Genomic DNA, 21,030 nt, shown 5'->3' with positions numbered 1-21,030 from the left:
GGTGTTTGGGTTCACAGAGCCACAGAAAAATGAGAAAATGTTTATTGTTGTTGCTAGTTCATGAAAACATTTCTATTTGTATTAGGTTGTGAAGAACGCTTTTGGTGTGTTTAGCAAACCTATATTTTAGGCTGAAGTTTAATTTGATGCGATCCTTATAATGGTGCAGCAATTGTAGAATTGTTTGTTTTCACATAACTGATACAATAATATAAAAATATGACAGATGGCTTTAAAAAAGAGGGAAAATAGCTTAGCAGAATGCCCCACTTAACTGGTAGTTTTGTTACAGTTCTCCAAACACATCGATAATTGATTTTCTCCCAGTACTCTGTTCACTGAGTGTTACGTTCACTGAAATACTGCTTCATTATTTTTTAGGGCCGGTGTACTCGAGAGAACTGCAAATATCTTCACCCTCCCCCGCACTTAAAAACACAGCTCGAAATAAATGGACGCAACAATCTGATCCAGCAAAAGACAGCAGCAGCCATGTTTGCACAGCAGATGCAGTTCATGTTACCGGGCGCTCAACTACAGCCAATTGTAAGTGACAGAAATTACTCAGGTTCCTCTTTGTGCAGATTGCTTTAATATTTATGTATGACGGCCCCGATCCTGCAGGCAGACTTGTAGAGGTGACCCCATGTGCCTGGGTGCCACCGCACTGATTTTCGTGAGAATTCGTGCAGGGATAAAGGTCTGCCCATGTGGATCCAATCGATGCGGTGAGGTAGGTCCCTTAGCAAGCCCCACTGGTTCATTCTGTGGGGAGATTCATATACCTGATGCCACGGTCTCGTCAAGGGCCAATAGAGCGTTTGTGAAGATTCTGGCGTTCCTCTCTGTACATTGGCATAACTTGGAGAAAGGCCAGGTCTAGTCGTCTGAGTACAGAACAGGGCTCTCGGGGCTCCAACATACCAGTCCTGGTTCCTACACGGTGCAGCTTGTGGAAAGCCACTTACCCTCCTCTTCTGAATCCCCCAATCCGTGAAATTCTAGGGGCCGTCAGCACTAGAAATGGTGACTAATGCATCCAGTCTTACTGCTGCTTGTTCCTCAGGTCTAGCCCTCCTCTGCTCTGAGAACTGCTTTGCTCCGTCACTCAGACGGAATAAGCCGAACATCAGTTTGGAGTTTGCAAGCCTGCAGTTTGCACCACAGAGGAAGGTGGAAGGGACACAACAGAGGATGCACTCAGACTATTGTTTAGTTGGTCAGTTTCACATGCTGTATCTGGAATGATCCCCCCCTTTTCCAGTAGCTCAGGTTTGGAGATCCAGAATGTGCTGATGCCAGTAGGTCTCTGGCCTGCACAGATCGCATAGAAGGGGAGGAGCTGGAGAGGTCCTGTGCTCAGCTCAGCGCAGGCCTCTGCTGTTGTCGTTTTGGTTATTATTTGTATTGCAGTACTTCCTAGAGGCCCTAATCAAGGGTCCAGGCCCCATTGTGGTAGGTGTTGTGTGTATATAACCAAAGCTAGTCCCTGCCCTAGCCAGCTGACCGGCTACAAGGTAGAGCTGTATGGCTTTGTGTCCAGGAATCAAAATATTGGCTTTAGTTGCCCCTACACTGGGTTGAGCTGAAATGGCCCAACCTAGCCCTTGCTTGTTAAATGCGAGTCCATTGTAACGCCGTCCAGATCCAGCGGGATGGGGGGAGACTTGCTTTTCTGCAGAGAAGTGAGGGGAAAGGGATGGGAAGCATCTGTCTGCGGGCTGAGTAGTTCCGCCACGAGCAGCCCTTGCATTAGCCAGATACGTCAGAGCGGGGCGCTGTTGGGCAGGGCTACATTAGTGTCATTTAAGCTGTTGATTACCGTCTCTGGAATATGGGGTGTGTGGCTGCTGGTTGATGTCGGAGGTGCCTAAAATGCCTCTTTGATATTGACAGCTTTAGAAATGGAAATAAATGAGGTGCAGATTTTCAGCTGTGAAGGTGATTAATCATGGGAACAGCTTGCCCAGGGACGTGAAAAAGCCCTGCTCTAGCGCAGCCAGAAGTGACAGGCATGATGCAGCAATGAGCTTGTCTGGCTGTGTTATGCAGAAGGTCAGACCAGATAACCGCCATGGTCGGGCCATACAGTCTGTGACGCTGCATAATCCTGTCTTGGGCTTGGAATGCTGGTGCCTCAGTGCAAAATGGGGTTTTAGTTCAAGACATAGCCCTGTGGCTCTGTGACAAGCTTTGAGAGCCCTGGGATTTTTGTAGCGGATAAAGCAGACGTGTATCCTCACAGGGACATGGGTGGCGTTTTCTCCCTGGCAGGAGGATAACTTTTGTTAAAGCCTTATTCCAAACAACATGTTTACTTGGTGAGATCATGTTTCAGCAGGGAAACTTGGCTATTGTTCTCCTCTCTGTACGGTTGCTTGATGCGTTGGTGACACTGTACAGCTTTATTAAAATTGTTTATTAAAGACAGAGCCAAATTCTGCCCTTCGAGGCGCATGCATAACTTGAGGGCAGCTTTTCGTTGATGCCTATCACCATGGTATTTGGCACCTCACAGGATTTAATGAACTTCTCACCACCCTGCAGTGTAGGGAAGTATTTTAGTGGTTATCCCAATTTCACAGAGGAGTAACAGGCACAAAGAGAGGGAATGATTTGCCCCCGGCCCCATAGGAGAGTGGGATTGAACCCAGATCTGCTGAGTCCTTGAAGGAGAAAGAGCCTCTGAGCGACTCCCCATTGACAAGACGGGCTCACACCAAAAGAATCGCCATTCCTTAAGAAGTGCTAACAGCAGAGGACAGGTGTCCATCGAAGAAAATCCTGAATTCCCTGAAAATGTTCCTGTTTCATTCCTAGCACTTTACTCAGAGCAATGTGTTCTGAGCCGGGGTTTTCCTCCGTGAGGAGTTCCCAATGATAAGATGTTATCATCTCAGCTACTCAGAATCGCTTTGGGATTTCCTCTTTGGAAAATTCACATTTTCCCATTATAAAATCGGTGGGCCACATTCATCCCTAGTGCAAAGCCATTGATTTCAGTGAAGTTACATTGAGCCTGAATTTGTTCCCTGATGTCCAGTAGATGCTTTGTTTCAGAAGTAGCCATAACTGATGAGAAGCGTGCTCAGGTTTTGAACTATACTTGGGAAGATGTTATGTTTGTTCATTGCTTCCCAGAAGGTCTGCAATGAAAACTGCCCCCTTCCTTCTTTCCTTCACTCCGCTCACAAAGCTAAATTCAGTTCTCATGCTGATTCCAGCTACTCCACTTCAGGACAAGCAGGAGCGTGCCTTTTCCTTGGCCCTGGCGTTCCCAAAGACGTTGACAATAGAGCAAACTTGGATAATTTTTCCTGTCAGAAGAAGAAGGGTGGGTCCACCTGCTGGACACAAACTAGATTCTTCAAAGCAGGAAGGATTATATTAGCTGCAACAACAGAAGAAACCCCACGTGATCCACAAGCTGACAATCACCATGTCTGCTTTACTGGGATGTTCGCCAGAGCCTGGATTTGGTGCGGTGTATGTAAATAGCTCTAACCAGTAACTGCATGTGCAGATGATCTTGCCATGACAGTCCAAGCATCAAACCTCCATGACATTGAGAAAGCATTAACTGAGGACCTCAAAATATGGAGCAATATTTCCAGAAATGGAGGTTCAAACCAAACCCTGGAAAAACAATAGTAAGTGCATTTCATCTTGATAATGAGAGTGCCAAAAACATACTGAAAGTAGCTTTCTGTGGTAAAAATGTGCAACACCATTACACTCCAACATATCTCGGAGTGAAACGTGACCGCACCTGCTCCTTCCATGACTATCTTGAGAAGGTAGCTGCAAAGATAAAAACGAGAGCCAACGTAATCCAGAAACTAGCATGTACAACCTGGGGTGCATCTGCATCAGTGTTGCGAACATCAGTAATAACACTTGTATATTTCAGTAGCTGAATATTGTGCACTGGTGTGGAGCAGATGCAGCTACACACGCCTTGTGGATACCCAGCTGAATACAATGATGTGATGTATCACAGGAACCCTTAAATCGACTCCAACATCATGGCTACCTGTCCTGTGTGACATTGCTCCCTCGCCGATAGGCTGAACTGCTTCAACATTCCACAAAGCTCAGCGAATCCAGGAAAACAGATGTCTTCCTATTCACCAGGACCGTGACAATCCCGTGTCTGCCCAACACATACAAAGATGTCAGGCCCCACTAGCCGTCAACATGGAGGTGCCAGCGGATTGGGCACGGGAACTGTCAAGACACCTGTCTTCAATTCCCATCCCAGCTCTGCCACTGAGCAGCCCTGTGGCCTTGGGCAAGTCAATTCATCTCTCTCTGGGCCTTTGTTTTTCTTTGAGCCCTTAATCTGTATGGTCCATTTAGACCGTAAACTCTTTCAGGGTGGGACTCTCTCTTTCCTGGTGTATTTACAGTATCTTGCACACCCATCTCAGGTACTTGTATGACGCCCATCTCTGTAGTATCCAAGCTTGATACATTATCCCACCCTCCACCCCGCGAGGGAGGGCAGCACTGTTATCCCTGCTTACAGGGGGGAACTGAGTCCCAGATGAGGGGAGGGTACAGCTACTCACAGAGCTGGATGTGTTGTTCCCAGCTTGACTAGGCGTTCTAGCTTTGACTGAGCCAATGTATTGAGAACACCAGTGTCCCCACGCTGCGGGCAGTGGGATGGGCTAAGTTCCTATGGTCCTGGGTGGGATCATCCCGTTGCTTGTTCCTCAGCAGCCGCGCGGCTGTTTTTGGCACACTTGCTTGATCGCGGCTAGCGAGCTGGTAACTACACTTCCAGCTCCACATGGAGATGCTCCCGCAGCGACTCGCCCAAGGTCACGTGGATGGTCTGTGGAAGAGCAGAGATTTGAACCTGGATCTCAGGCCAGTTCCCAAACTGATTTGTCCTTCCTCGCAATAGGGACCCAATCGTGATCAGGGCCTCTCGGCCAAACCGTAATACAGTACAAATTAATAATAATTGATCTAGTGTCCTTCTGTGCAAGCACTGGAGATCATATTTGCTGAGCAGCCAGCTGCATGAGATTTTACACCCTTGCTTTACATCACTGATGCCAGTAAACAAGGTCTTCCTTGAGCCAATGGTTTCTCTTCCATTAAAAGACCATCTGTTTTCATCAGGCACAAGGTCTCTCGAGCCAGCTGCATTCATCTCCATGTGCTTAGCCTCCATGCTGAAGATCCCAGAGCTTATCTGCAGCGAGTCCCGCAGCATGAGGACATGCCCTCAGCATTCATTTGTAACATTTTCACATCCTGCTTTTCAATATCCTTGGTTTTGGGCCCACTACTGCAGAACCTTTTCCTGGGTAGTTTTGAGCTGTGGACTGACCAGTGCTGTTACTCTGCCATCTGGGCTACCCATATGTACCTGCTTAGCAGAGAACTGGCTCATTCTTCTGCCTAATGCTGCTTCTGCAGTATACTTGCAGGGTCAGAGGCAATTCCTTTGCTCGGCTCAGTAACGAGCATTTCTGTCTTAGATGGGACTTGTTTTAGTGCTGTTTAACAAACCAGCGCCTCCCCTTCACACCCACAGTGTTATGCACCAGCCTTAGCACCTTTTCTATTAGGGAAATTCAGCACTGCTCCAAATCTGTTAGGAGGGTTAACCCTTTGCTAGGCCCAGACCAGAGTCCCGGGCCAAATGCAGCATGCGGAACAGACACGGGTACTGCCTGCTTGCCAGACTCCTGCTCCCACACTGCTTTGTCCTGCCACTGGGCTCATTCCTCCACAAGGTTTCACGCCTCAGTAAAAGCTGCACTCTAGAGTCCACAAAGGAACATTTGACATTGAACAGCCCACACACCTGCCGCTCTGGATGGGGTGGGCAGTGCCCTTGGCTGGCTGGACAATGAGGCTTTCTCTGTGAAGATGCATTTGTGCTGCTTTTCCCCACTGGCACCCTGTCACTTCCTGCACTGGTTATTCCTCCCCTGGCATCCACAGAGTCCCGGTACTCTGATCCCAGCGATACACCCCCGGGTCCCTTCTGGGTAAGGTAAAGCACTGCCCCTTGGGTTAGCTACCCCACCCCCGTGTGTCAGCCGGCCAGGTTCGCTTGCCGTTCCGTATTCCCATTGCCCAAGCTGTTGGCCTGTGTGGCTGTGCCAGGCCTCCTGTAAGGCTTTTATTTCCTCACCCTCCTGAGACGGGGAGGTTTCTTGTGGAGTGCACATTTTGTTTTCAGTCAGCGAATGAGGCAATTTAGATTGTCTCCTTCATTCCATCTAGTTAGGTTAGCTGCTAATTTAAGCTGCTTTCCCCACTCAATCTATTCACGGTACGCTTCACTGAACAGCTCCCAAAGAAGCAGGGTGCCGCACCCGCCTCCCCATCGAGAACCTCCTGCCCATCAGCTGCTTCAGCCCTGCTGTTCTTGACTTCACTGTCAGTGCGTTTATTTATTGATGAACCCGTGTTGGTAGCTGCTGTCAGTTTGTAGAGCCCTGACACCAGATTGTCACCGATTTCCCTTAGGTTCAGGACTTCTGGTAGTGCCCAGGTGGGCTACATTTAAAAACACGAATGTCTACGAGGGGCGCTGCCCCCTGCACTGCCTGCGTGGCCCTTTATAGCCTGCTGCATGGCCGTGCAGCTTAGAGGGACCTTAGACAGTTGGGACTTCTCATAAGCTTTAAAACAATCTAAAGGGGGAAGCGTTTTCAGCCTGCTGTTCGGGAGCAGTGCTGAGCCGCTCCCAGTGACGTTAGGGAGAGTCTGAGCTCTGTCCTTGTGTGTATTACACTGAAACTTTACCTCCCCTGGGGTCTCCGAGGCTCCCAGGCCATACACTTAAGGGGCATGAGAGGATACAGCACAGTTACGCTGCCCCTAAAACATGGCCAGCCCGTAGAAACATCCTCAGGGCCAGATCCCGTTCCGCACACAAAGCAGACAGTGCCGTTTCCCTGTCTGTAAAATGCAGGTAATGAGGCTTGCCTCCTTTGTGAAGCGCTTTGAGATCAACTGATGAAAAGTGCTAGGTAAGAGCTCGGAGGTCAGTATTATTAGTGATTGATCACGTGAGCGAGGGGACCAGGATTAAGCTGTCGTTGAGGGGCTCAAGGAGAGGCCCTTTAGTCCAGGCATTTTGGAACAGTTCAGTTGTGATGCTGAGCAGGAATTGACTGTCTACGAGGAGTTTGTTGCATTTATGTCAGGAAGGAATCTGGCCTGGGGAGCCTGCACAGATTTTCAGCAGGATGGAATTTGGCCAGCAGAGTCTTTGTTACTGGTAATGATTCAGGAGCCAGGCAATTAGGAAAGCCGTCTTTTTCACTTGCAAACCGCAATAAATCCAGACCCTCCCCAGGCCATTTTTATAGGGCATTTTTCAGGGCATTAACCGCACTCACATTGACAATGGTCTGCTTCGACGTAGCAGTTAAACAAATTGGTAATATCAACTGCTGTTCCAGTCAAGGACAGGGTTTGTGCTGGAAGTCCAGACTGAGGCTGCTGGAGAAGGCTTGCATGATGCTGGGCTGCAGTGTCCGTGGCCAGGGCTAATGACATCAGTGGCTCATTTTCAGGAGCAGTAGCTGGCTGCCTGTGGCAGGGCAGGAGTGGGAACTTGCAGCCGACCAAGTTAAAATGGATGGGAAGCTTCTGAGTTTTAGTCTGAGCCCTAGGGCAGGGTGGGGATTGTCAGGCAGCAGCACCGGAGTGTGGAATTGATACAAGCACAAGCCATTGTTAGGAAACCTGGAGGACTGTGCGGCTGATGCCTTCCTGAGAATTGGGTAAACCAATGTACGTGTCACCTGCAGCAATTAAAAGACTCACACGTCCCATCGCACATACCATGTGTGTGTGTGTGTACACGTGTGTGTATGTATTTCTTCAATCCAGCCACGCTCTGCTGTGCTCAGGACCAGGAAGATGAGAGTTGGGCGGAGGTGATGTGACACCACCTTTGAGTTCCCCTAGTCCTGGAAAACACTGGAGGATGAGCTGGGGGATGGCAGGCGCATGATGGAAAGACAGCTAGGTCAGCTCCACCCCCCTGGGAATGCTGAGTACTTTGGGGAATCTCTGGGTAGCCACGTAAGCCAGCTGCAGATTTGCCATTGGAGCAGTGCAAAGGGGCCATAATGGAGCAGAGAATCTGGCCCTATGTGTGGGAGAGTGAGAGAGAGAACATGAGTTAAGCAAAACTAGGGATGATGTGTCTGAATCATTTTGCCTGGACGTTTCCCACTGCCTTATTCTAGACATGTTGGACCCCTCAGTTTTGCTTTTCCATGCAATTCCAGGAGACGGCTGTTTTTCACGTTGAGAAAATGTAATCTTCACCATGTCCGAGGCCCCTTTGCTCTGAATGCACCCATATTTGTTTGGAAATTGGCTGCTTTCCACTAGAGAAGGGGCCTGGTATGAGTGAAGGATCTGCAGGAAGTCGCAAAGAATCCTGTGGCACCTTATAGACTAACAGACGTTTTGCAGCATGAGCTTTCGTGGGTGAATACCCACTTCGTCGAGTTTTTCAGGGAACTGGGCCCATCTTCCAGTTCCTAAAGAAACCCAAAGGCCTTTGTGGAGCGGGTGGTTTGGTGTTTCATTGGGAATATTTCACCCTGCTCAGATATATTCCTTCCAGCTACTGCCATGTGTTCCAGTCCCCACTGCCTCCCCTCCCGAACCACAAGCACCTGCCCAGGGCTCCAGGCCTGCTGGCTTTCCCTGCCCTGCTCCATCCAGAAGCAGCAGTAGCAGCCAAGAGGAACATCCTTCCTTCATCTCTGAACCATGGCCTCTGTGGGGCACACCCTTGGTTCAGCTGAGGTGCAGAGCAGCCTTAGTCAGCTGTAAACTTGGCTTAAAGGCTCTCCTCAAGGGTATACCCTGCCTGGGTGACATAGGAGCTTCTCCGGCACACTCCCTCCTGACTCCCTCCCAGGAGTCATGAGCAGCTGGTGTAAAGTAGGTCAGCACCGATTGTGCACACACCTAAGCACACATGGGCAGGAAAGTTTTTGGGCCACAGTGGATGAGTGTGTCCATAAAACAAGGGCTGCGTCAGGTTCCAGCCCAATGCTGTTAGAACTGACCAGGTTATAAGCATCTCTTAAAAGGGATTAACAATGGAAATGCCAACAGACGTTTAACAGGCACCACTGTAATTACTAGCGCTTCTTGAAAATAAAACCAGTCTGTGTGCTGCTGCCTTCCAGTGACCTGCAACGCGGTTTTGGGAGCCACATATTTCAGGACCCTCAAAGAATTTTTCTAACAACAGAAGATATAGTGTGGCTGGGAGCCACAGAGAATTGAAATAGGAAAGAAAGTGATTTATTAAAGGGCTGTGTGCTGAAATCGCGAGGGTGTAATATTTAAAATCTCCCATCCACTTTGATGGTCTTGGATCAGGCCCCAATGTGGTGTGGACCCAAAGGAGGAAAACTGGAAGCGTCTCTTGGAGAGAGATGATTTTTTAGCTCTGCCAGATTGACAGTGTCTGCTTCACTGATTTAGCATCCTGTCTCGACTCATTCTGAGACACAGCGGGATGTATTTGGGAAATGGCCTTGCACACCTAACCCTACCATGGTCCTAGAGACAAGTAAGATGCTGCTGGCTGTCACCACAACTCTGCAAAAGTGGAGTCATTCTAGATCGCTGTTAAGTCAAGAACGTAGGATGTACTTGGGCTGACATTACCTCGGTCAAAGGAGAGTAGATAATGTATTCCAGTTCACAACAGTCAAGGTGTTTGCTAGTATGTGAAAGTGCTAGTGTGAGGGAACTGGCAAGAAACAAAATAAACCCATGTAGGTTTTCCGAAATCGGCACAATCGAAAGAGAATTTTGGGTATAAAAAAGCAAACATTGGTATATCTCCAATTATTACCTTATTACCTATCTCCTAGAACTGGAAGGGACCTTGAAAGGTCACTGAGTCCAGCCCCCTGCCTTCACTAGCAGGACCAATTTTTGCCCCAGATTCCTAAGTGGCCCCCTCAAGGATTGAACTCACAACCCTGGGTTTAGCAGGCCAATGCTCAAACCACTGAGCTATCCCTCCCCTGTGTGCCTGTGTGTGTGCGTGCGTGCGTGCGTGCGCACATGTCTGTGTGCACGAGCGTGTGTCTATGTATTTGTGTGCGCATGTCTGTGCATGAGCGTGTGTCTCTGCACGCACATGTCTGTGCGCATGAGCGTGTGTCTGTGTGCACACATCTGTATACAGGCACTTGTGATTTTCTTGCAGTAGGCTTGTTTTCATTGCTGAGCAGTGAGTCGAGCTGCCTGCAATAGAATTGGAGATTTGCGAGTGTGTAAATAGGGTTTTGTCATAACCAAGATTGTACATTGAAGGCAACTGATGTCATGGAGAAGGATAATGATGATGATTACGAGCCCCCGTGCTCACCTCAGTCTGGGCCTGATCCAAAGCCCATTGAAATCAATAGATTCCCATTGCCTTCTACCGGCTTTGTGTCGGGCCCACTGTGCATGCAGCTTCTTTCTGTATCAGCTGGCATTTTTCACAGAGCAGGAGTGAGATCTGGCCTTACCATGGTTTTGAGGCAGCACTAATTCACATGTTCCTGCTGCAGCTAGGTAGGCACTGAACTGCAGCTGTAGTGGAGAGATTCGTTTGCAGGTGAGGGAAATCTGAAGGCTGCCATAACTGGGCCTAGTATCAGTTACTGGGTTTAGTGTGTGGGTGCTGAATGGCACCGTGGCCTGTGGTATACAGGAGCTCCGACAAGGTGATCAGGTGGTCCCTTCTGGCCTTCAATTCCATCACTTCTGTGACGTCAACATTCTCCAGTAGAAGCTTTGACTGCTAAGACAGCAACGGTGGACAGTCTTGTGTTCAGCACGGTAGCATCTTCCTTCCCGGAGCATGTTACAAAGTACAAAGGCATATAAACTGACTACACACACACATCATCTCACCCATTCCTGAGAGTCTCACTTCTGGCCTGAAACAGCACTGGTTCCCCAATGCACAGCAATCATTTAGGGCCCTGATCGGACAAAGCACATAAGCATATAGAATTATACAAGTGGAGGGCTGGACGGCAGCTCAAGAGATCATCTGGTCCAGTCCCTAGCCCCTTGCTTAATGTTAAACACATCAAACGTCCCATTGAGTTCAGTGGGACTATTCACATGCTTAAAGTTAAGCACCTGCTTTAAGTGCTTTGCTAGATCTGGGCCAAAAGAGAGAGTGAAAATTCTCTTATCCAACTGACATTGCTGGGGGAGTTGCCAAGATGGAAACTGGCCAGGACACTTGGATAACAACTCAGCTGCTCTTACCAAACTGCCATGGGATCTTTAATGACCACATGTGGTCCAGGCTCAAGAGCTTTGTTTTATGTCTTATCCAGAACGTGACACCTCTAGTATCCCAGTACCTCCTAATGCCATACTGGGGGCACTGGTTTAGTTCTGGCTCAGAGAGAAGAGTACGACCTACCAAGTCAGCTGGGTGTTCTTTGGTCATTTCTCTTCCGAATACTGAACCTACCTGATCTTGCCGACTTTGGGAGATCTGACGAGATCATGGCACAAGGTGACTTAGCTGTAGGGTTAGTGAGCCTCACGTAATGGTCTTCTCATTCAGCCAGGTCCAGTACAATGCCAGATATGTGTGCCAATAATAGCTTCAGTGTGAGGGGCATAGATGTTGGTAATGATGTGGATCCCAACTTGCGGGATGCTTAGCATATTATAGGAATGGGCCCATCGTGGGGTCAGGTAAAGGAGAAATTCTTTTGGGAGAAACTGGTTGGAAGTGAGATGACTGGTTAATTTGTGCCTGCTCTGATTGCTGGCCTGCATTCTTAATTGTGTCGTTTAAACTATAAAGATCATCGATACTCTTTGTTCTTACAAATGAAGAAGTCTTTTGTTTAGAATGTGTCACGTACATGTGAGTCAATAGAAACGAATGGATCACAAGTCAATGACAGTAAATTAATAGACTGAAAAGCAAAGCATTTTGATGTTGCTAACCCCTCTGTCTACAAGGGTTTCCAGTTTTACAAACTAGACTTCGACTGCCATAATCCATGACCGAACATTGTGGTAACCTATTTCTTTTCTTTTTCTTACATGCAGACTACATTTCCTGTGACTCCATCACTTGCAACTAGTCCCACCATGGCTTTTAGTCCCTACCTAAGTCATGTTTCTCCTGGGATGGGCTTGGTTCCTGCAGAACTTTTACCAAATACGCCTGTCTTGGTTTCTGGGAATCCTACTGTTACAGTACCGGGAGGCTCTGTTGCTCAGAAACTGATGCGTACAGATAAACTGGAGGTATGTGGACTGTAAAACACAGTATTATGGAAGGGGATATAAGGGGCACATTAGCCCAGATTCTGCCCCCCATTGCAGCAGTGTAAATCCAGAACAGCGTTGTGGCCTTCAATGCCCAGGTGTCAGTTGGGGCAGAATCTGACCCGCTTTTTTTGCAAGGCAAAGCTATTTTGAGACCCTTGCTCTGAGTTAAGAAGTTTTTAAGTTGTTGGTGCTACCACACCCTGCAACAGGTTGTTCATTGTGGGCCCAAGCTGAAGTCACTGGAGGCTTGTAAGCTTGATGTCTCCCTTGATTTCAGTGCGCTTTGGGGGCAGGCCCTACCTTTTCCTGTTGGGTCACAATTCGATCCAATCACTTTCTGTGAGCGTTACGCTTGCCAGGCTTAGATGTGAATGGGTGACCTCGCCTAAGGCAGAACTTTCCTTAGCAGTGAGTTAAGTTAGACGTGCTTCGAATAAGAATCTGGACAGGAGGTGACATTCTCTTCCCTCTTTTCAAGCTGGGCCCAATCCAGTTCTTGTTGAAGTCGAGGCAAAGACTCTCACTGCGTTCCAGGGAAGTTGGATCAGGCCCTATGCGAATGGCACTTGCTGAGGTCACCGTGTTAGTTTTGTTTCCCTTCAGACTTAGTGTCACACTTCTAGGGAGGCCAGGTTGGGCGGGGAGGAGGTTGGTGGTGGTGGAGTTTAAGTATAATATTGAATAAACATTTTGAGCATAAAGGCGTCTTTTCCAATAAGACAACTCCCCTCGGTGTAGTCAGTGTTTATGGAGGGGGCACCCCAGGGAGTGTTAATACTGTATGTATATTGAAAACCTAAAGAGGGGTTGAGTTTAGACAGAAAGTACGTTTTAGGAACTAAGGGCCGATGGCCCAAATTCCAAGGCAGCCACAAACATTGGTGTAACTTATTTCTCAGGACGTCAGTGTAAAAAATGTGACTCAGATCCTTCAGCTGCCACCCTTCTTTGTCTTCCACCTTTACGCCCTCTGGGGGGTTGCTTTTCCTGCTCCAGTCCTTCTGACCCGTCCCTAAGCATGTAACTGACACCACTAGCATCAGGACATCTGAATTTTGACCCAATATATCAGTTAGCGATTTTTCTAAATTCCCTAGATCAAGGAAACCTTGAAGATCTATTTTACAGAAATGCGGCTCTTTGCCTTTTACATTTTGTTATTCATATAATGTCTAAGGAGCGGCTTGTCCTTCACTAAGATGGCAATTCTGTCCGTGCCTTCAGAGCACATTACTGGGTTTTAACTCATTGACATCAGACGCATTGTCATGTAACTGGTGAGTCAGAGTTTTTTGGGGAAAAATAATCAGCCCCTTCTTAAGCAGGACTTGTTGCAAATGTTAGTAGCTTACTCTTTGTACATTAAATGTATTGCTTGAGAGAGTGATTTTCTGCTCAATATTTTTAAACTCAGATCTCAGTAAGGCAAAAATGGCAGCAATATTAAAATATAATGTAGCTTAAAGGTAGGGGTAAAATTCTAGCCCCTGGATGTTAATGCCAAAACTCCCATTGACTTCAGTGGGGCCAAGATTTGCCCTGGGAAGTTTAAATTCTGCACGTGTCCAGTTCCACACTTCCTGTTACCATTGTTAATATTGTAGATCGCCCAGATCATGATTCTGCACCCGGACTGGTGCGGAATAGCACTGTCAAGGGTTGAAGGGTGTAGAATCAGAACCACAGCTCTGCTGAGTGTAATGCAACCCACTCGACTGCCATCCCTGGTTGAACATGCTGAGAGAAGGCTGACTCAATGTCGTGCTCAACCATGTGACTTTCTTTTCAGGTTTGCCGAGAGTTTCAGCGTGGAAATTGCACTCGTGGTGAGAATGATTGCCGTTACGCTCACCCCATAGATATTGCGATGATAGACACAAATGAAAACACTGTTACAGTTTGCATGGATTACATCAAAGGCCGATGCTCTAGGGAGAAATGCAAGTACTTTCATCCCCCTGCACACCTGCAAGCCAAAATCAAGGCAGCTCAACACCAGGTGAACCAGACAGCTGCAACTGCAATGGTAAGGGCACGACCTGCCGTATCAAACCATAGAGCCAGTATGAAACGATTTTATATATGCAGGAAGTAGAAAAGTGATGCCAAGTATTTGGAACTGTCTAAGTGATGAGCTGAGAGTGTGTCCATCTCTCCATTCCTTCATTGTAATGAGTGTAGCATGATGCATCGTATCTCATTGTTTGGGGACGTGATGGCAAAGCACATGGTCTTCCGATGTGACATTATGGAGTGAAATGCATCAAATGTTAATGCAACATCACTAACAATGAACACAAACTTTTCCCTGTGCATGCCTTGGCTACCATTTTAGTCTGAATAGTGTGCAAAGCAAATTTGATTACAAACTGAATGGGTAATATACATGCCCCATTCAAGTCAATGGCAAAACTGTTGACTTTGGTAGAGCCAGAAGTTCACCTGCTTATTCTAGAAAATTAAGCAGCATTGAGCTGTTACTAAGGTTCAGTCCTGTGAGGCGATGATTCCCTCAAGTCAAAGGGAGATTGAAGATGCTCTGTAGCTAGAAGGAGGTGCTCAGCACCAGACAGAATCAAACCCTGAGTGTGTTTTAATTGGAGTCTTTGCATCCCAAAGCAGCATAGTGATAAATAAAGGTCTAAAAACAAGCCAAGGGAGTTTTAGTACTCATGGGCCGGGGGTAAATGGACGCAGTTCTGTTCCCTTCAGTGGCGCTGCATCCATTTACACAGCTGAGGGTATGGTACCATAAGTACATTTCAAAAGATAGCAAAGCCCAGTTGCAGAGGTGAGGTAGTGTGTCTGGAGGAGGAGTTATTGCTATTGTACATTCTTGTATGGATAATTAATATTGAAAAAGGGTTCTTACTTCTTTCGCTGATTTAGAAATGCTAATGAATTAAGATTAATTGCCTTTTGTGGAGCAACTTTCCCTGCAGATAGCAAGAGAGGGTACTTTCCATTCACGATGAAACATAATGCAAAAACTGGAAGCAGTTATCCTTCAGGCACTAAGCAATATTACATTTGTGCCCTGAATTATATCAATAAAACAGCTGTCCTCTAGTAGAATCCATGGAAGGGTGTATATGAGGAACCAATTTCTAGTACAGTATTTATCTGCCCCACACAGTTTATTTGTAAAAAGGGAAGGGAGTAGCAATTCTTCATTATTATTTTTGTTGTTGAAAGAACAGCTCTACTTCACTCAGATCTTTTGACAGGGAAATGTAAACTCGTGGTTTTTTTTACAAAATGAAGCTTTACTTTTTACTAGTTACCTAGGACACTTATACTGAATTAAAGCCAATGCATATTTTATTCATGCTGCTGGCTCCTGTCATAAAAGTAATTAACCCTATTTGTATGCCATTAACTAGTACCTTTAAAATATTGATTGATTGCTTGTTTCAACACACTTACTACCAAAACAGTTTCCATTATTCATTCACTTTTGGAGGTTTGATGCATTTCTTGTATCTGGTGAGGATAGTAATTTAAAAAAGAAAAGAATGGCTTCTGAGCTTTCCTCAAGAATCACATATGATGCAAAGCATCTGAACAAGCCCCTGTCAAGTAGACTGTGGATCCATTCATCTCCTAAAAGCTCAGGAAGATCATATGAAGGGCCCGTCCTGCAGGCACTTAATGCACAAGTAACTTTACTCACTTGGGGCCTGATCCAACTCCACTGAAGTCAGTGAGATTCGGATCAGGCCGTTGGGCCCCAATTCAGAAAAGCACTTGAGCATGTGCCAGAGCACCCTTCCTGAGCAGACACGCCTTCCTTGCCACGAGCAGTCCCCACTGCCTCACGTGTGCTGTGTCGCTGCAGATTCAAGCTCTAAGTCTGGCATGCTGAGCCATATCATTGAGTAAAGCATGAAAAACATGGTTAAAAAAACCCAGCTCCACCAGCTAATTCTCAAGTAACTATAGGCTGATACGTCGTGAGCCACAGTGAAATTAGTTTAGGTCAAATGCTTTCTGTGAGGGGATTGCTTTGTCCTTAAAGATTGCCAAGAGGAAAAAGCTGACTAATAGTTAGTCTGATTAACTGTAGCGAACTCCCCATGTTGTGCATGACCAGTCTTTTTAATATATTGTATAATGCATTCATTTTTTTTTCTCTTCACCTATCCACAACGTTGCTCTCCTTTTGACGCACCTTTGCTTGCTGTTTTTTGTTGTTGTGCTTGAAACCCCCCTTTGGCCCATTGCCATCATGTGCTCGCTGCCTGCTAATTAAGACTCAGCCAGCTGTCAGATCACTGAAGCGACCCCTCGAGGCAACCTTTGACCTGGTACTTGGACCTTTCACCTTCTTGCTTTGCATGTGACCATCTTAGACTGCATGAATACCTTTTCATTGGTTACTTTGTGTTGCGCCACGAGGAGACTGCCCATCCTGAGCTGAAATGTCACAACGTTCTTTCAGACCCGACAGGCCGTGCCAAAACGGGGCATTTCTCTGTGTAGGCCTTTGGAAACGATTCATGAGCCGGGCTTTTCTTCAGGAAACCCAGATGCTTGTCTGGAGCCATTTAATTATCACACTGTTTTTAATCAGCCTGTTTTCAAACACCAGCATCTGTGGCATTGTGAAACACGGGGCATAGTAGGATGTCTTTCACACCTCAGTTCCGAAAGGCTTTGAATGTGTCAGAGAACCCTGGGAGTACAATATAGATAGGCTTGGCAGAATTCGGTCATTTTGTGTTTTATCATTTCGAGGGATAATACTGATGTTATTTTTAAGCATTATTTTCAATGTTTATCAATTTAAATTTGGACAGTTACACAAAATTATAGGTTTTAAGGTTTTTTTAATTTTTTATTTAAATTTTCACAGTTGCAGGAAATTATGGAGGGCAGTTTCAGACAATAGGAAGATCAGATAATAATTATTTAATGACAGTGGACACTGAGATTCAAAAAAGTTATAGTTTAAAAACTGCTAGAACACAAATTGCTAACATCATGTGTCACAATTACAAGTAAATAGCCTTAAATCAAACCCTCATAGATTCTCAAGCAGCATTTTTTCTACTTTGCTCATCTGCAAATTTCTCAATAGAAATATTTTTTCATCCGTGTGTGTGTGTTTACGGTGAAATCACCACTTACCGATTAAAAATCCAATCCTTCCAAGCCTAGATATGGAGACACCATTCAAGCCACTCTTGTCATGTGTCCAGCAGCCTTATCATTAGAAACCCCAACAGTGAGGGCTTTATTTAAGCATTGCCAGTTGTTTCAGGCTGAGGGTTTTTTTGCTGTACACGGGCTTACGACAGGATGTTAATTTTTCTGGTGATTTTTTTAAATCTATTCAGTCCTGTTGAGATTTTCCAAAACCTTGAGATTTCCATCCATCCCCTTTGAGATACTGTTTTACCCACTTCTTCCCCAGACCTTGGCGGGCAGTGAGCATGACAGCCTAGGAAAAGAAACCCCTTCTGGGGAGGAGTGGAAATGTTTACCCCTGAAGGAAACGGGAACCTCACCGGTCACGGCTAGTTTTTGCCAGTAATTATAATCCTTAAAGGGACATACTGAAGAAGACAGGGCCCAGATTTAGGAGCTGCTCCAAAGCCCATTGACATCCCTGGTAAGGCTCCCACAGATTTCCATGGGCGTTGGTTCTGGTTGGTGGTTGAGCAGCTAATCTAGAGGTTGGGAGATGAACACATTCGTTTAAACCCTCTATTAGGTGAATGTTTTACAACAGAGGTGTAATTTTTAGGACAAGGACCCTTTAAGACTTCATATTTTTGTTTAAACGGGCAATAGAATTCTCTGTCAGAACACTGGATAACACGCACAATAGCTGCTAGGAAATCTTGTTAGGGCACCAGCTTCCAGAACACTTGCTGTCTCTCAAACTGACCAGCTAAGTCTAGAGAGAGACTTGTCCAAATTCTGCCCTTGGATGCACACAGGCTTCAGTGGGAGTGGTGTGCTTATCGGAGAGCAGTGTTTGCAAGTAGAATTGCTTCTGGTCAATTGATTGCACTAAAACAAAAACCATAACAAAAATACCCCTGGAAACACAGGCATAAGGAAGTCACATTTGACCTGGAGGTAACTGGTTTGACATTTCTCAGATGCGCAGTCTCCTGTAGCCGTTTAAAACTTAAGTGAAACCTGTTTCTGTACAGTGACAAACTGTTGGAAGTTTTAGTGGATAGAGTCTACTGTATATTTCCGTTGTTCATGCCATTTATCAGCTGCTTTCCTCCTGTTGCTTCTGACAAGTGCTCTGGTGTCACCTTAACCCTTTGTTAGCTAAAGCTCTTTGTGCTTCGGAACCTTGACTTGCAGTCATTTGAGGAAATAGGAGTGGTCGAAACAGAGAATCCGATTTGCCAGCCATCAGCCAGGCAGAAACTTCCTAATCCTGTACAGCTTCCACTTGCCTGAGTCCTCAGTGAAGTCAAGGGGAGCTTACATGCAGCAGGATTGTAGGGGTAACTGAAAGGCAGCCTTTCCTATCACAACGTGGGGGGAATGAAATTCTCTCCCTTGCTACAACAAAAAGCTGTAAATCGTTAGCAATGTTCCTTGTTTCCTAAGAACTTGGCTTACAGCTGTGTTGTTGAGACACACTTTATGAAGGATGAGTAACTTACCAAGAAAAGCTCCTGAGCTAGGTTAAAGCTTTCTCCCAAGTCTGATCATGAAACAGGTTTGACTGAGTGGAGGTGCTGTAATGTGATTGAAAAAAAGGAGAAGGTTTGCTGCTTAGGAAGACACACCCCAGCCTTGTCACCTGACATGTTCCATATAAACTGACAGCAAGAAATATTTATATTCTAAAGAACATAAAAACATGAAGGGCTGATTCCGGTGTCACTTACACTACTGTAAATCAGGAGTAACTCTGCGGAAGTCAAGGTCATTGCTAGAGGTGTACAGCTGTTGTAAGTGAAAGGAGAATCAGGCCCAATATTAAGTATTGTTCATCATCTCTAGTAACGAGTAGAAACCCAGGCATATAACTGGCAGCTACTACCACTTTGCCACCCTAATACAAATATAATCTACATGTAAATATGCTCACACATAGGCAGATACTTAAACAAACAACATTAGCAGAGGCAAGCATCTCATTTTTTCTGTTGCATTGTTGCTTATGCTAATCTTCTCATTTTAAATTGCTGTCTGCTATGTTTCTCTTAGTTGATAGTTTTAAAATACTTGTTGCCTGCAACTGCTTTTTGTTGTGTCCTGCCCAAATGACTTCCTTCTTTTTTCTGTGTGCATAAATCAGTCCGATTGAAAAGCTTCCTTAGCATTCCTAGCACTCTTATTTTTGGACCCTTTCTTCTTGTCTTTACTAACTGCTTACCTAGTAAACCTGTGACTTTACCTACTACTTTACCGTGACTAGCTGCTCTTCTGTTTCTTGTCTTGCTAAGTTGATACAGTTGCAGGAGATTTGCAGGCCAGGCTCCATAATATTTATTGCATGCTTTGTCTAATTTTGTTTTCCCTTTTTTTGCTACTTGTCTTTAACAAATCCCTCATCCACAGGCCCTGCCGCCTGGTGCACTTCAACCTTTACCAAAGAGGCCAGCACTTGAAAAAAACAATGGTGCCACCACAGTCTTTAACCCAAGCGTTTTCCACTACCAACAGGCTCTAGCTAACATGCAGTTGCAACAGCCTACATTTATCCCTACAGGTAAGTTCTCTTGTCCCTTTTTCCATTGTTTTTTCTGATACACAAAGTGTTCTCCTAAAGCTTGACTTTAATGAGTGGATTACAGAATGTATACAAAACAGAAGTCTGTGGGGTTTCTTTTACAAAAGCCACAGAATATTAATGTTAATGTTGTTTGACTTTTTCTTTCACCTACTACAATTCAGAGCTTCATACTTTTAAATGTACCTTCTTGGTCGTTCTTTTTGTAATCAAATGAGGACGAATGGCCACATGTTTCTCTAATTCATACTTCTTGTTGCTCTTCTTTATTGTTCAGTTGGTGAATCCCAAACTGCTTCCTGGACTCTTGGTTAGCACTATCAGGTCACTTTAACGTACTTTGTATCCCTCTCTAGAAAAATAGCGTGTCCCTTTTAACACTGCAGGTATTTATCTAATCCACCCAATCTTTGTGATTACCGCTCAGTGACTCTGAAGTTCTAGCTGCCCCAATGTTTAAAGAGGAAATGGCTCATTTTAATACATGTAAATTACATAAATCCTTTCTTGAAGGCATATGTTTCCCTCTTGCCAATGTTTTGGCCTAAGCTTTTTAAAAGCAGTTTAACTCTCAAGCTTTTATTCTGCCTTTAAAGTCTCCAGATAAAACAGAAAGACGCAGTTCAGTTATTCATATATAAATAAAGATATTGACGGGGGCAGGGAGGTATAAGACTGCCAACTAGCCAGTTAAGTTGTTGTTGGCTGATTTGGGAACATTCTCGATTTTAATATTATTTTCCTTGCCAAAGCATCATAGAATTTGCAGCTAGTTCTTTTTTTAACATCGAATGCCTCATTCACCTGCCCAGTGATATTTACAGGAATACACAAAAACGCCCCTCTGACAGCACCTTTTAAATTAATCCATGGTGGGCCTGTGCCCGTCCCAGATGAAGTTGGTGGTAAAACTCCTCAGAGCCAGACAGCCCAGTTTGGGAGAGCAATAGGAGACCAGATCTGCCTTCCACAGGAAGTTTCTGCTGTCAAGCTAGACGATC

The 21,030-nt window shown here is 45.7% G+C and overlaps 1 protein-coding gene across 4 annotated transcripts in view; it reads left to right on the top strand.

Moving 5' to 3' along the window:
* Positions 1–21,030, top strand: part of MBNL3 (muscleblind like splicing regulator 3) — a 119,800-nt gene that overhangs the window by 79,350 nt on the left and 19,420 nt on the right. For 2 of the 4 annotated variants that reach the window (XM_045029541.1, XM_045029540.1), the window contains exons 3-7: positions 382–546; positions 12,094–12,294; positions 14,108–14,344; positions 16,572–16,625; positions 19,858–20,008. In XM_045029541.1, the coding sequence (XP_044885476.1) occupies positions 382–546; positions 12,094–12,294; positions 14,108–14,344; positions 16,572–16,625; positions 19,858–20,008 (808 nt within the window). The remainder of the gene's footprint in view (positions 1–381; positions 547–12,093; positions 12,295–14,107; positions 14,345–16,571; positions 16,626–19,857; positions 20,009–21,030) is intronic. The other 2 variants (XM_045029543.1, XM_045029542.1) reach the window with 1 other exon arrangement.

Source organism: Mauremys mutica, chromosome 9 (genome assembly GCF_020497125.1).
Source record: "Mauremys mutica isolate MM-2020 ecotype Southern chromosome 9, ASM2049712v1, whole genome shotgun sequence".
NCBI classification, from domain to species: Eukaryota; Metazoa; Chordata; order Testudines; family Geoemydidae; genus Mauremys; species Mauremys mutica.
Note: the sequence above shows the minus strand (reverse complement) of the source record. Positions and strands in the feature narration are given on the sequence as shown.